Source organism: Typopeltis vanoorti, chromosome 14, assembly GCF_054136105.1.
Source record: "Typopeltis vanoorti isolate ZY-2024b chromosome 14, IOZ_Tvanoo_1.0, whole genome shotgun sequence".
Lineage (NCBI taxonomy): Eukaryota > Metazoa > Arthropoda > Arachnida > Uropygi > Thelyphonidae > Typopeltis > Typopeltis vanoorti.
This window is the reverse complement of record NC_143562.1, coordinates 113,761,139-113,777,726: the sequence shown is the minus strand read 5'-3', so window position 1 is coordinate 113,777,726 and position 16,588 is coordinate 113,761,139. Positions and strand designations below refer to the sequence as shown.

At 34.8% G+C, this 16,588-nt stretch overlaps 1 protein-coding gene and 1 non-coding gene across 9 annotated transcripts in view; both read right to left on the bottom strand.

Annotated features, from left to right (window-relative positions):
- LOC150099845 (queuosine-tRNA galactosyltransferase-like) overlaps window positions 1–16,588 on the bottom strand; it is a 529,602-nt gene that overhangs the window by 355,130 nt on the left and 157,884 nt on the right. For 4 of the 8 annotated variants that reach the window (XM_090403535.1, XM_090403537.1, XM_090403536.1 and 1 more), the window contains exon 5: window positions 13,244–13,457. The exons of the other annotated variants lie outside the window; for them this stretch is intronic. In XM_090403535.1, coding sequence (XP_090259661.1) covers window positions 13,244–13,457 — 214 coding nt within the window. The remainder of the gene's footprint in view (window positions 1–13,243; window positions 13,458–16,588) is intronic. 8 annotated transcript variants of the gene reach the window in all.
- Window positions 5,485–5,557, bottom strand: TRNAK-CUU (transfer RNA lysine (anticodon CUU)). Its single transcript has one exon. It is a non-coding gene; the product is annotated as a tRNA-Lys (tRNA).

Genomic DNA, 16,588 nt, shown 5'->3' with positions numbered 1-16,588 from the left:
ATGGGCAAATGAGTGGAGCTATCTATTTAAAGTTGCAGAGTGCAAGGTCTTGAAATCTAGTAGCCAAGGTTGGGATTCAGAGTATACAACAGATGGAGAAAGTTTAGGGGAAGTGAAGGAGATGATTGATCTGGGAGTGATGGTGGACAGATACTTGAAGTTTAGGCATCACACTACTGACATGAAAAAGCAAAGAGGTTATGGTTCCCTTGTATAAAGCTTCATGGACTGCTGCGCACAGATTTGGTCACTTGTTTTTTTTCAGGGGAATGTATTAAAGAAGGTTCAGAGAAGTTTTACTAAGTTAGTATATGGAATGTTAGATATGAGGAGAAATTGTTGGAATGCAATTTACAGAGCCTTGTGAATAGAAGAGGGGATATGATCAAGACATATAAGTTGGTGAGGGGTTGTTATCAGATTAAATTGGAGAAGATATTTCATAGAGTAGAGGGAGGCAAGAATAAAACTAGAGGCCATCCATGGAAGCAGTATAATCAGGGTGTGAGCAAGAAAGTGCAAAGCAGGTTCTTTGCTTGGAGTGATTGGCAAGTGTAGAAACTTAATGGGTTTTTGGCATGAGAGAGAGAGTACAGCCTCATCGTGATGAGTCCTTGGACTCCAGGCAGATAAGATGTTAGTAATGATAATAATAACTAGTCTGACTAAAAAAGGAAGACTGTTGTGTATTTTTGGATGTTGGTACTGTTTTTGCTATTTGAACCAACTGCACTAAATATGTATCAAATGTGTCTGATCAATAGGGCCAAACAGCAAAAGCATCACCTACATAGCACAGCCAGAATGGTTTGTGTATAGTGATTGGTACTCAGCATTTGATTTTCAGGATGTTCCATATAGCAATGGGTGGGGGGGGAAGAACCATTGTAGTCCCATCTGATTGTTGTTTTTGATATATTTTTCCTATCCATGAAAAATAATTTTCATGAAAAATTAATTCAAACATGTCAGAGGGAAAATGTAGTTTAAGGTCAAATGGGGGAGGGGGCTCTCTGTTAGTGACCCACTGGTAAATAGTTTTAATAAAGCTGATCATGTGCATTGAATTTTTTTATAAAGAGATTTTATTTATTGAAGTTTTGAAGTGAATAGAATTTTTAACGCAGAAGGAAGAGTTGCCAATAAAGGCTGAAACTGATTTTGCTAACTACAGTAAGTTTGTAAGTTAGGCTTTATATGCAAATCAACCACTGGATGAAGAGGAGTACTGGAATTTTGTTAAATTTTGGGGCCCCATATATCTGGGATGGTTTTAGTTTTAGTAATTTCTTTGGGCTAAGATGCAACTTTTTAAAATAATTTATACACATATTTCTTTTGATAAATGGATGAACTTGATTGATAACTTGATAAAAGGATATTGTTCAATTTTCTGATGTATACTGTTTGATTCATTATGACAGCTACTTTTGTTTGATCCATTATGACAGCATTACCTTTATCAATTTTGGTTAAACTTCATTGTTGTTGTTTGTATAAGTTTTTTTACAGCTGCTGTTTTTTTATGGAATGTTACTGTTGGTGGTTTGGGTGTAACTGGTCTGATAAAATCCAAATAATTACTGTTAGCTGCCATGGATAGCAGATTGCAGATCCTACGTTCAATGTTAATCATGTTTTTCAGAATAGGTCTAGGAGTGATGGTAAATTTATGACCTAGACTACAAACATGAACTGCTTCTTTTGTAAGTAGCCATGACAATAAATTCACTTCTACCACTACTCAATCTCATCATGGCTGTTGGAAGAATGATTTTAGATGTTGGAGAACTTCAAATTTTTTCCTGATAATTTTACACTTTTTTTTCAAATTTCTCAGCTGCTGTAGCTTTAGAGATGATAAAATCTCCAATTCAGACCCGTAGTCTTTCCTCTATAAACTGCACCGATTATATAAAAAAAAATTTACGAACTGCCATGCTTTACATGCAGTTACATCTCTGAATAGCTGTAATAAAAGTACAAAGGGTTAGTAATTATTTATAGCAGTGCTTCTTAGCATAAATAATACAGAAGATACAAATTAAATAACTTATTAACTTGCTAATATAATATGCAAATACAGAAATAATTCAAACTTTTTTAAGTGCTTTCCTTCAGCAAACCTCAACACAAATGAAAGCACAACAAGAAGTCCTAAGGGACTGAAGAACTCCAGAAAAATCTGCAAGTACACTGAGGAATCCAAAAAACATTCTCCTGTATTTTTGAGCAATAAAGTCCAGCAATGTCAGACAGTTTTGAGATCTCACTACCACAGACACCACCAATCCATAATCAAACAGAGCCTGTGAAGTGCCACAGTTGCAGACTGGATGTCACAAAAACAAAGAATCAATGAATCAGTGCACAAAATTCTGGACAACTTCAGCCACTTTTTTTTTTCTGTCCCTTGCACTTCCCTCTCCATTAACCACCTTACCGGCCATTATGGATCAAAAATGCATCCTCATACGCTTTGTATCCATCATATAATTTCAATGTAATATCAATGGTATTACAATTTTAATACGCACTTCGCATCCATGATAACCTTGATGTCTATAGACATCTTAATCGGTAGCATGGTTAAACAATTCTTAAACCTTGGGAACTACAGTGATTGTTTTGAATAGCATTTTATCACTCTCAAGGGATTTTCTCTATCAAATTGATTCAACAGAAAGAAAGCTCCAAGTAATTCATAACCAGTGTTTCCCAAAAAATACAACCCACAGCTCTTCATAACTAAATGAGAACAAGTTTGTTCCTTCTTATGCATCCACAGTTACTGATGTACTCTAAGTTGGAAAACTGCTTATTTGTGGGATTATCACAAAAAAACTATAAAGGAACTAATGATATATAATGGCATCCCTGAAGGGTGGAGGGGGGATAAAAGATGATGAATTCAGGTTACATGTGATCTTGGAAAGACACTCATCAACATCTTTGACAAACTAATGCAGCAATAACCATCAAATTGCCTAGTATTTCATCAGTAATGCCAATTCTAAAAATAGTCTCTCAGACCTGTATCAACTTTCATGTTATCACCCACTGGCACCAACATGTTAGATATCTTTCTAAAGCCATCATCCATACTAACAATATGAAATTCTCAAACCACTTATATAATACACAGAGCTATTTATTCAAATGATGTAGCTCTCCACAGAACTGTCATCTTTGCCACACCTATTTTTAGCGAATGGCTACAACCCATAAAAAACAGACAAAACACTGCATGCCCCACCATCTCTCCCACACATGACAAACATCTCGGAAACAAATGAGACAAGAGCTAAAGTTGTCCATAAATATTATCTGTGTCACATCTAAACCATACCTCCAACTAGCAACCTTCAATCAATCTCTAAGACTTCATCTACTTACACATTCTGGAGTGCAACATGCCATGTGCTTGCCACTTTAACCTACTTTGTAACATCTGCCTCAAAGAACACAAAAAATATATTTGGTGTTATCAGTAAGCCAGTCAAGGTTCGCAGAAAATGCTCTGGAGATACCATCACACAGGATTAAATGGAAAAAGAAAAGAAAACAACAATTTGTCATAGCAAGACTTTCATTGCAAACCCAGGTCAAAGGAGCTGTCAATTCTTTAGCACATTCTCTCAAAACTCATGGTGAAATATCATCCAGTCCCACAGCTTTACTGACATCCAGAGTACTCAATATTTGGAACACGCTCTCCTCCTGCACCTCTAAACCTCAAACTTGTCCTATCCCTCTAGTATTAAAATTTACTCCTCCAGGATAAAATACCCCAATAAAGTGTTCATTGAACAATTCCACTATATCCTCTGCATTGTTCACTCTATTCCCATTTCTACCCCACAATGTCATTCTTCCACAATCATTTCTCCTCCTACTGGCCACATAGCTAAAAAATTCCATAGGATTTCCTTTGGATCTTAGGGCCAATCTCTTCTCATATTCCAGTTTCACCTTCCTTACCATACTAGTCAATCTCCTGGCCTGTGTTTTATATTCTTCATGCATCTGCTCTTCACCTGTCTCCTTATATCTCTTCCGTAGCCTATTTTTCGCATGCAGTTCCTGTTTAATATTGTTTGTCATCCACTTTACACCAAATTGTGTCCTCTTCTTCACTTGTGGAATAGAGCTTACTATTGCTGCTAACAAATATCCCTTCACAATTTCCCAAGCACTAATGATATCCTGGCCTTCCAATTCCTCCCTCCATGAAACTTCCCCAAGTTGATATCTATGACTATTATAATCACTGCCTTATAATTCCACATATGTTCCCGTTTCTTTGATATGCCTGCATGTCTATTCATCTTCCAAGTGAAAACCACATGGTCACTCTCTCCAACTGGTGGGAGAGATGTCATCTCAGTTTTTATCAACTCTTCTGATGCTATGACCAAATCCAAAACTCTTGAACCTCTTGTTCCCTCTATTACATGTTGCCTAAGACATTTGTCCGTCAAGAATTCTAGAAATTCCATTCCCTTATTGCTACATGCATCTTCCTCTCCCCAATTTATACTGCTGTAGTTAAAATCTCCCATAACAATCATTCTTCTTACACTTACCAAACTCAACTGTCTAAACATCTCCTGGTCCCCACCCTCTGTGCTCGTTGGTTTGTAGCAACACCCCACTAAATATCCTGTCTTGCCCACCTCTACCTCACACACCATATGCTTTCAAAATCATTAGTATCACTGCCTTCCAAAGCTTCCACTCTTAGAGGACATAGGTCGTCACTTATCATAAGCAGTACTCTACCACCACGCTTTCTATTCCTATCCTGCTAATAATGCTGTATCCTGCTATTTCTATTCCTGTTATTATATCCTCTTCTGTCAACCACATCTCAGTGATCCCAATAATCTTATGCCAGGCTGATGTTATCAGCGCCACCAATTCCTCTCCTTTATTCTGGATACTCCTGGCATTAGTATAAAGCATAAAAATGCCACTGTTTCTATACCTAGCATTACATAGACAACCTGATGTTGTCTCCCTTTTCCCAAGTACCCATTCCCACAAGAGGCCGCCCCTACTACCATCCACCCTGGGTATTCTAGTTTCCCTGCATTGACACACCGATTTGTTCATTTGTCTCTCGCATACAATTCCTTTCTGTCCTCAAATGCCTCCAAGCATCCTCATATTCCAATCCTCTCTTCTGACACATTCTAGCTATTATTTATTCAATATTACTGCTCTTGTGCTCAGCTCGTCACTATCATACCTAGGCAACATGTGCACTATCTCTCCTCTCTGCATTTTTCTTGTGTACAACCTCAAGCAAGAATCTCATATCTGTCACCACCCAATTTGCATTGCCTCTCAAGTCATTCGTTCCTACCATCACAATCATCTCATCCACCCTTTCACCCCTCTTAATTGCCATAGCCACACTTTCTATTGTTCCTCCAGGCAAATACTCCTCACGCATCCTATCTTGCACACCACAAAACTAAACACCCAATGTGGGGCTTGAACTCACGACCCCAAGATTAAGAGTCTCGTGCTCTACCAACTGAGCTAGTAGGGCAGGCTAAATAATTAATGCCAGCAGCTCCCAGGTAGACATCCTCCCAAGTATTAACTAGGCTCAGGTTTGCTTAACTTCAGTGATCAGACAAGAACTGGTGATTTGAAACCGATCAGGCTGTAGACAAAACAAAATGGCAATCTTACGAGCCAGCTAGGATATCATAATGATACACATATATAAAAAACGTAATAAAAAACAAGACATTTTAGAAAATATACTTTCTTTCTGTATTTCTGTGTTATTTATTTAATTAGATGTTATTTCAATATTTCACTTCTTTTATAATATTTTTATTCTGTGTAAATTGAAATTCATTTTGTATTTTACTGTTCAGTGAATTCCCTAAATTCTTAAACAGATTTTTTTTTACTTAAATTAAGGGGATATTAAATCCCACATAGTTTTAAAACCGAATAAGAAACTCAAAGATTGGAATCAGAGAGTTTCTTGCCGAATATAGTAAACTATAAAGTATCGGCGACACTAGCGTTAGCCAATGCAAGTGATCCTAGTACGTAGTACAATACCGGACGACTCGTTGCAAAGGTGGGGGAAGTTCAGATCGCTATTCTTAGGTATTTTCCATAATGTAAAAACACATTTCCTAGGAAATGCATGCTGTTATTACATTATGGAGGGAGGTCACTACCCAGACCGGTTTCAGCCTTTATAGTTTACTATATTCGGCAAGAAACTCTCCGATTCCAATCTTTGAGTTTCTTATTCGGTTTTAAAACTATGTGGGATTTAATATCCCCTTAATTTAAGTAATGTTTTCATTGCCGAAATGAAGCTTATTAGCTCTTTATACTTAAGTAACTTAATGGTTGCACCTGTTTGGAAAACTCGTTTGCAGAGTACATAAGTTCTTTTCGCTATACACTTTGGTATTAGGTCTAGCTACTCACTGATGAAGCCTCAAAAAAGGCTGAAACCGGTCTGGGTAGTGACCTCCCTCCATAATGTAATAACAGCATACATTTCCTAGGAAATGTGTTTTTACATTATGGAAAATACCTAAGAATAGCAATCTGAACTTCCCCCACCTTTGCAACGAGTCGTCCGGTATTGTACTACGTACTAGGATCACTTGCATTGGCTAACGCTAGTGTCGCCGATACTTTATAGTTTACTATATTCGGCAAGAAACTCTCTAATTCCAATCTTTGAGTTTCTTATTCGGTTTTAAAACTATGTGGGATTTAATATCCCCTTAATTTAAGTAATGTTTTCATTGCCGAAATGAAGCTTATTAGCTCTTTATACTTAAGTAGATTTTTTTTTAATTTCTTAAAATATTAATCTTTTTTTTCTGCACTTTCCCTTCCCAAACCATCTTTCTATGCCTCCTTCAAGTCTAACTGCTGACTTACAGCTTAAATAGAGACTACATATTGCTAGATATAATGTCCCATATACACCATATAACTGTAGTGTTTTGAAGAGCTTTCCTCCTGGCACCTTATCAAATGCCTTTTCCACATCAACAAAACTTAAATACAAATCCTTGTTCTATTCCCAAGATTTCTCAACTATTTGTCTTAAAGTGAAAATCTGATCCTGCTAACCACTATTTGGCCTGAATCCAGCTTGTTCTTTACCAAACTTCCATTTCACAATTTTTCTTAGCTGTTTCTCAAGTATACTTGCATAAATCTTAAAGGGAACACTCATTAGGGAAATACCTCTGTAATTCTCGAATTCAGTTATCTTTTTTTATAGATAGGTAGTATGAGAGCTCTGATCCAATCATTTGGAATTCAACTCTCTGATTAGGCCTTCTGAATTATGCAATGCAGCCACTGTAAAATGTTTACCTCCATATTCGAGCATTTCTGGCTGAATTTCATCTACTCTAACTGCCTTTCCACATTTCAGGTTTTTGAACTTTTTCTAATTAAAATATGGATTCCATTCCTGTTGGGAGTTTTCTACCATCCCATCATGCCGACACTGCTTGTTTCATCTAGCAGTCTTTCAAAGTAATTACTGCAGGCATCTAGAATATTTTCAGTTTTAATGTCACCTTTATCATCTCTGATTCCTTTTATAGTACTCTTTCATCCATTTCTAAGCTTTTTCAATAGCCAGTAGAATTTTGCCACCTTCCTGATATTTATTTCTTATGTTCTTACCAAAGTGTTCTGGTGACTTTTTTTAGCTAGTTTTACACAGTATTTTGCTTTCTTACATTTTTCTCCGTATTCTCTAAGAGCACACTCTGATTTACTTGACAGGAACTTTCGATATGCAGCCATTTACCATTATTATGAGCTTTGCACTTTTCTTCAAATTTTTCCAAAACATTTCTATATGTCTGGTAATCATTTCTTACTCTGGTGTTTAGATCTCCAACAAGGACCAACTTTTTCATTGAGCCAGCTGCCTTCTCTAATGACTTGATAGATACTTCAGTGGGACCATAAGCACAAATAAGTCTCACTGTCCAGTTTCCGATACTGATATCTGCCCACATCAACCTACTGATAATGCCTGTCATTCAAGAAGATTATCCTCATATTTAGTGTTGAATACTATGGCTACTCCCTCTTCTCCCTGCTTGTTATTGTCAGAATATAACATTTTGTATCTGTCAATTAGAAAGATCTCACCTGCTTTTGTTTGTTTCAGTCATGCCTATTATGTCCATCTGGTACTTATCCAATTCTTCTGCTAATTCCATTTCTTTACCATTGATGCTTCCTACATTGATAGTACCAATCTTGAACTCTGTCGATGTTCTGTTGGGACATCTTCTGGGATTTTTTTCCAGTAGCTGACTTTTTGCTGTTTGCTCTTGTTCCCTGACAAAAACAACTGGGGCTTTGTTTAACTGGGTGATGTCCCAGCCAGTATGAAATTCTGTCATGTTGTACCATTATTTTACATTGTGGTTTAAGCCAATAAGAATACAATTTGGTCAGCTAAATCCCCAATTGCCAGCCCATGCTCATTCATTCAGTATCCAGGTAGACATCTAATTGGGTCAAGAAGGTAAGGATTGGACATAGGTCAGAAGCTCCAGGCAGTTCTTCATATTCCTTAAAAGGCTAAGTGAAAAGTCTCCTCCCAATTATATAGCTTTGATCCTTAAACACCCCTCAGATTCATATTAATTTTGTTTAAATAATTATTTTATAAATCAGAATTTCGTTAATTTATAAAATACAGTTACACCCGAGTTACATAACAAATCTACTAGCACGCATGAACACGTTTGTGGCTTTGCGCAGGTGCGTCTTTGAAAGCCTTATTGCAGTACAGTAGTAGATGCATCGTGCAGTTAGCTCAGTCACTTGTTATTACCGTTAGTTTCATTGTTTTTTTTACCCTTAAAATGGAATGCAAACGCAAAACCAAACGCACTGGTAATAAATCTAAAAAACAAAGGTCTGCAATTACTTTAGAAGAAAAGTTGAAAATAATTTGTATGTATGAAGGCGGGAAAATTCAAACAATAGCTCAGGAAATAAATTGATCTATTTCGACAGTGAATACAATAGTGAAGGATAAAGTTCGCATTATTGAAAGCACAAGAAATTTTCAACAATGCGAACTTTATCCTTCACTTTATTCTTTTTTTATTTGAAAAGTGAATATTTCAGTTTGTTTTTATATTCTTTTATATTATGTATTTTTCATACTTTCATATTTACAGTATGTATATTATTCAAATACAATTGATAAATTTTTTATAATTGGATTTTATTTAAATGAAAAATATTAAAAATGGAAAAAATCTGATTAATGGCAAAAAAATTAATTTAAGACAGCAGTATAAGTAGCCATTGAACATTTTATTGTATTTATGTAATTTACAAATTTGAGTTATGTAAAGGTTTACAAAAAGCATTACTTACATAACTTGGGGTGTAACTGTAATCGTTTGACAAAAATTATAACCTTTAATCAAATATTTCAAGAACAAATAAATTGCATCATCAACTAAGTGATCAGGCAGCTGATTTGCACAATTTATTTATTTATTCATATGGAATTTCCTCCCTTTTCTCCCCCATCCCTATTGGGGTGAGTTGAGCCCCCCCTCATGGGGGATTAAGTATTTAGAGTACACGACAACTGGGCGATGGCGACTGGGTGACGGACAACTGGGCGATGGAATAAAAGATCAAATATGCAATTCTATTCTGTTGATCTATTACCAGATAAATTTAAATAATATTTTTTTGAGAAATGAGTTAAAAGAACGGTATAAACATAAAATTTGAAAAATCTCACTTATAATTAAGTTTATTTTTATTGTGTAGAATTACGAATTGTATAGAAGTTATATTGAAATTTCCCATGCAAAAAAATGAGTCAGCTAGTTAATAAATATTTATATTATATATTTTCGTTTAATCATGTATCAAAATTTGTAGGATTGTTTAAGAAAGAGATGGTTAAAAAGAGTGGTCCAAAAATGATTTTAAAATGATAAGGTATAATTGCACAGTATTAAAATAAAGAAAAAAATATAGTTTTGTTTTAATTCATTTATTAATATTATTTTGTAATTAACAAAGATATTTACAAATGTTACATATATACAATAAAACAAAAAAGTATATGAAATTCAAGACAATTTTTTTGAATTTATTAATTCATATTATAGTTATATGCAATACCACGTAAATATTCTATTATATTTAACCTATCGTAATTAATAACTTTTTTCAAAATTCTTTGGTCAGCTTCATCATAACATCTACGTTTGTGCTCATGTTGAAAACCTGCTACTGATCTTTCATAATCAACATCATGTTTTTTGAACTTTGTGTAGTCCATTTATAAAATTCCATAAATGTGGATGACTTGCGCTGCTGCCAAAGCTCAATTGCAGTTTTCGATGACAGGCTTCCACAAAATTATTTGTCCTATCGCTTCCATTTATTGTTCTTTGGCACGCAGACTAAACGTTTGAGGGAAAAATCGGTGGAGCCCTGGTTCTGTTATTCCTTAGACGACCTATGTATGTGTTCATAAACCATTCTAAAATTGGTTCAAATTCATTGGGTAAATGATTCTCAAGTTCAGAAATAGTGTAAATAATATCTTGTTCTGGAACGAAAGCAAGCGAAGTGATCATTTTTGAATTTAAAGCGAATTGCGCATCAGAATTATATCTGGTTAAAAGACTGCATGAAGCTAAATGCTTACGAAGATTTTGTACGAGATGAAAAAAGTAACCATTTATGTAAGCTTGTGTAAATACTATACGTAACGCTTGATGAATGGCAATTTCAAAATCAACATTTATATTTTCGGGATGTAGTAATGGCCATATTTCATGTATCATATAAAATAATTTTGTGTATATTTCAAGAGTCTTATTAGGTAATAAACAATATAAAACAAGGAAAACAGGACCTCCATCCTTTCTAGCCAAAATAACAAAAATTTGAGCAAAAAGAGGGGAAGAAAGTAAAAATGTGCCATTCATAAATAATTCAATCATGCTTTGACTCCACACTGCATGGCTTTCACAACCAAAAATTAATATTCTCATGGGGTCGACCTGTTCTGATCCAGAAGCAGCCAATAAAAAACGTTCAAATTGTGATGGACTGAATTCATAATTTAGGTATTCTTCAGGAATAATTATTGTTTCCCTAGAATCAGGATTAATTGGGGCTTTAAATTTTTTAATCTTCTTCTTTGATTATTTCTGCACAGACTGCTATGATTTGGAAGCATTCCTTCTACCGCAGAAGAAACATTTTGTAGAACTTGAGTTCTGATTTGCGATGGGTTGCTCATTGTCGTATCCGCTAATTTTTTGGCTGTTGTACTAACTTCTTGCGTTATTACTCTGGCCGCATTTCCAGAACTGCTACATGTGTGTTCCTGTTTTTCAGGAACAACTTGTCCAGATTCTACCTTTGTATCCTTTGTTTTTATTTTCACATCGCCAAAATTGAATTGAACCTTTCTTATCAATCTTGTCTTTAACATAAAGATACCCATTCCAAGCATATTTTTCCTTGTCTCTTTGACTTAATATTCTTGAATTATCCATTTCTGAAGAATAGAAATAAGAAATATAAACATAAAAATAAAATTGAAAACAAGTTTTCACTATTGATATAATTAAGAATTTTTTCAGTACTATTTGAAAAATAGTACTGAAAAAATTCATATCAATAGTGAAATATTTCTATACTTCTATATAATTGTACTTAGCAATTTGTTTCATTTGAGAGATAATCAAGAGTTTGAAATTTATTTAAATTAATTTAGATGTCACGTATCCATAGTACTGAAAAAATTCTTAATTATATCAATAGTGAAATATTTCTATACTTCTATATAATTGTACTTAGCAATTTGTTTCATTTGAGAGATAATCAAGAGTTTGAAATTTATTTAAATTAATTTAGATGTCACGTATACAATTTAGTATATGATTAAGATTATAAATTTTGAATACATACCTTTTATTTACTGAAACTTGTTCTTTGCACGTGGTAACTGTAACGTTGACACAAATATCGGAAATGATGTAATAAACAAACAGACAACTAGTCTTACTGTTTAATAGAAGTCAAAATATCTTGTGAATGCATATTAAACTAAATAACTGCACACAAAACGCCCAATGATAAATTGCCAAAAAAGACACCTTACGCAGTGAAGCTCAAAAATACTTCTTCAGACAAATAAACTTAATTATAAGCGAGATTTTTCAAATTTTATGTTTATACCGTAATTCTATGGGAAATTTCAATATAACTTCAATACAATTCGTAATTCTACACAATAAAAATAAACTTAAATAAATTTAATTATAAGCAAGATTTTTAAATTTTTTTGTTTATACCATTCTTTTAACTCATTTATACCTGGTAATAGATCAACAGAACAGAACTGCATATTTCAACTTTTAATCCATCGCCCAATTGTCCGTCGCTCACTTGGCCATCGCCCAGTTGTCCGTCGCCAAGTTGACTGTGTCCCAGTATTTATGGCTGAAGATCCGTGTGTTCAGGTAGCCAGTTTGCCTGCTTGTGGGATGAAAAATCCCAGATAAACTGTGGGGAAAACCCTGCTGTCCATGCCCAAGACCGGCTAACTTGGCCATGGCTGAGGAAGATCCTTAAGCTCCTCACGTCGGCGATGGGAATCGAACCCAGGAGACTCCTTCCCCAGGCATATAGTTGCGAAGCGCATAGCCACATTTGCACAATGAAAACGTGTTATGTAATTTCACTATTACTTGCATAATATGATTACTCAGAGGTGCATGTATAGAATTACGATATCCCTATAAAATAATAATTACCTTCAAACTCTCTTTATTATGCAGGAAATGTGGAGTTAGTTCCAGAATATACGAGTGTCCTATAATTGAAAGCACATCATCTTCTAAATTAGTTCAGTGAAAAAAATAAATAAAATAATAATAATCACATCTCGAAGTGTCTTAAGTGCATAGAAAAATGGTGAAAGGTTAGAAAAATAAATAAATATTCTTAGTTTGGTGCTCTTACTCTCTAACCACCCTATCACACTTGTAAACTATTAATATCCCATCTACAGAACCTGTAGTATCCAAGTAAGAAGAAAAACTATTAATATTTTAAGAAATAAACAGAAATCACTAATCAGCAAAATATAAAATATTAATTTCACCATACAAAGAATAAAAATATAAAAAAAATGAAATAAAATCTAATTAAATACCCGGCTTGGTTGGCCGAGTGGGTAGCGTGTCCGCTCTCCAGCCAAAAGGCTGTGGGTTCGAATCCCACCTTGGGCATGGATGGTTGTGATTCTCCGTGAAAATATTAGTGGTGGTGGTGGTGGTTGGCAGTAGATGGCATTGGTGTAGATGACGAAGGTAGTTGCGATTAGCAGAGTAGAGTAGGTGCCCTCCCTCGATGAGTCTTTGGACTCCCTGGAGGTGTTATGTAATAATAATAATATGTATGTAATGAAATAAATAATACAGAAATACGGAAAGCAACTATATATTTTGTTTTGCATTAGTTTTTCATACATTTATATCATCGCAATATTATTTAAATTTTCTTGTGATGAATTGAATGGCAATGAATTTTCCCTGCAAAAAATATTCACTGCAATGAATTGTATGATGATGAATTTGCCCACAATGAATTTTGCAGACATGATTTTAAGACCATGCATAGTAGCCTGACTTCACTGAATTAATCTCCTTTTATCCTGTCTCCCATGTACTATGATTTAAAACCAGTTCTTTTTCAGTTACAATTTTAAATATTTCCATAACTATCTAATTGAATGCTTTGTGTTTTATAACTGAAACTTGTGCTCTGAAGATGGTGAGTAGAAATCTAGCAAATATTAGCAACTTAATAAATTATTTATTTTGATCATCTTGTGTTGTTTACCACTATGAATAATCTCTAACACTTAAGCATTTCATTACATCAATAAACTGATCTGTTGTATAAATTGGTTACTAGGCAATGATCAACTTGCAACGCACCTCAAGGACTTTTTTTTTGGTAGTAGGGCATTTAATATTAAGAACCAGGTTGGAGGAGATAAAGAGTATATAACACAGAAAAGAACCAATTGTAATTTTCACCATTTCAAATGAAGAAGAATTAATTAAAAGAAACACACGTATTAACCACAGTGAAAATTATTTAATTGTAAATATTTCATCCTAAGTATCTTAGGACATCATCAGTACAGTAGTTTAAAACAATAATAGGAATAACATACAGTTAGGGCAAATGATTACAATAGAATCTCATTAAACGTGCGTAACGTGTTACAAAAAAAAAATAAAATAAAATAAAATAAAATAAATAAAATAAAATAAAAAATAAATAAAATAAATAAAATAAAAAAATAATTAAAATAAATAAAAAAATAAGAAAATAAAAAATAAATTAAATAAATAATTATTTAACACAATTTTGTATGACAATTTCCCATACTTTAGGAATAGTAAGAACGTCATTGCGGTTTAAGTTTGGTCTGTATAGTAGGGCTTCAGAACTTTCTTTGTAATCCCTTATAAATTTTTATCCAAAGTAATCTTTTTAAAATACTTAAAGAATAATGACAGATTTTTCTTGTATATTCAATATGTTGCCAAAAGGTGGAGGGAACGGAATCCACTAACACCTTTTATTCCCTATTGGGAGTAGGCAAGGCCATTTTAGCTCTACCTAACTTTTGGAAACTGATGAAACAGTTCAATCTCCACGAGCATCCAATCAGAGATACCTGATTGGATACTGGACTGTTACTGATTAAAAACAGCATTCAGTGAAGAGAGGCATGCAAGTGCCACCATCTTGTGGGCCGTAATGCAGTCTATTTTTGTATGAAAGTGGGGGTTCTATGGTCAATTTTTGTGATTTTAATCAATGGACATCCCCATGGGCAGGATGTAATATGCCATGTACTAAGTCACGTATTTGTAGTTGGTATAAATTGGAGAAATCTAATGCTCCCAAATCAGTGCAATTGTGTCCGGTTAAATGGCTGCGAGAAGGAAACTGACAAAATTTGAAAGAGGCATTGTGATAGGATGCCATGTTGTAGGCCTATTTCTTCGACAAACTGTTGATAAATTGGGCCACTTCAGGTGAACAATCAATGATACCATGCTGAGATGGAAGTGCAAGAAGTCAATTGCAAGTGCTATGCTCAGTGGATGACCCATCACACTCTCAAAATTCAACCATAGGTTGCTATGAAGGATAATATGTAAAAACTGAAATTTGTCAGCTGACATGAATGCAGAGTTCCGGGCATTGACTGGAACATGAATCTGCACAAAAACAATCAGAACCGAGGCTCGCAACATGGGTTTTCATGGTAAGACCATAATATGCAAGTCCCACACTATGTGAATCAACATGCAGTGTCATCTTCAGTGGTGTAAAGAGCATATATATAGTGGGACATGGAAGCTTGGAAAGCTGTGTTATGAAGCGATGAATCACACTACATCCTTTACTGAGTAGATGGACAGGTGTGGCAAATGTCTAGTAAACATCTCTTACTAGAGTGCGTAACCCCAACTATGAAATTTGAAGGTGGCAATGTGATTGTATGATCCTGTTTTTCCTGGTTTGGCCTCGGACTATTGTGTGTGTGTGGTGCCATGAACACTGAACTCTAGAGATATCTGAACATTCTGGACAATGCAGTGCTTCCTATTTACGTGATGTCTCTATAGAACTGGTAAGTTCTATAGAGACGTGTCATAAGGTTGATGGTATAACTGCATTGTTTGTGGACATGAACATCACCACACTTGACTGGCCTCCAAAAAACCCTGATCTGAACCCTACTGAACATCTGTAGGTCAACTGGAGAGTGACAAAAGGTCAAGGGACATCCACCCCACAACAGTGCAAAACTTCATTACATGGCTACAGGAAGAATTTTCCAAAATTCCTGTTGATCTATCGCACACTTGTGGAACATATATCCTATAGGATTGCTGCAGTCCTTGCAGCAAAAGGAGGTCCCTCTTATTAAGGTGGTTGCCATGGCTGTTTGTTCCTCATACTATGGTGTCCGTTGTCCTTCTTTTCAAGAATTATATATTTTTATATTCTTCTATTTTAAAGAAAATATAAATATAAATACTACAGCCAAAGAAAATGCACTTACATTTTGGCAAAACCTAAGGAACAACCCTAAAAGGCACAATAATAAGGCAAAGTGGATTGAACAAATTGCAAACGAATCTCAAGAATGAAAAATGAACCAACTGAAAATAACAACTGAAATGGTTCAAAAGCAAGCTAAAAAGATAAAAAATTAGTCAACACCCAGGAAGGATGAATTACATGGTTACTGGCTGAAATATCTGACTTGCTTACACGAAAGACTTGCTAACCAATTTAACAGTGTTTTAGAAGGACAAAACAAAGAAGAGGCTCACAGCAGGCAAAACGTTTCTGCTCATAAAGGATAAGGAAAAGGGTCCAAAGCTAGAAAACTTCTGACCAATAACCTGCCTGCCAACAACTTTTAAGCTACTCACAGGCATACTAGTTGACAAAATATACAGCT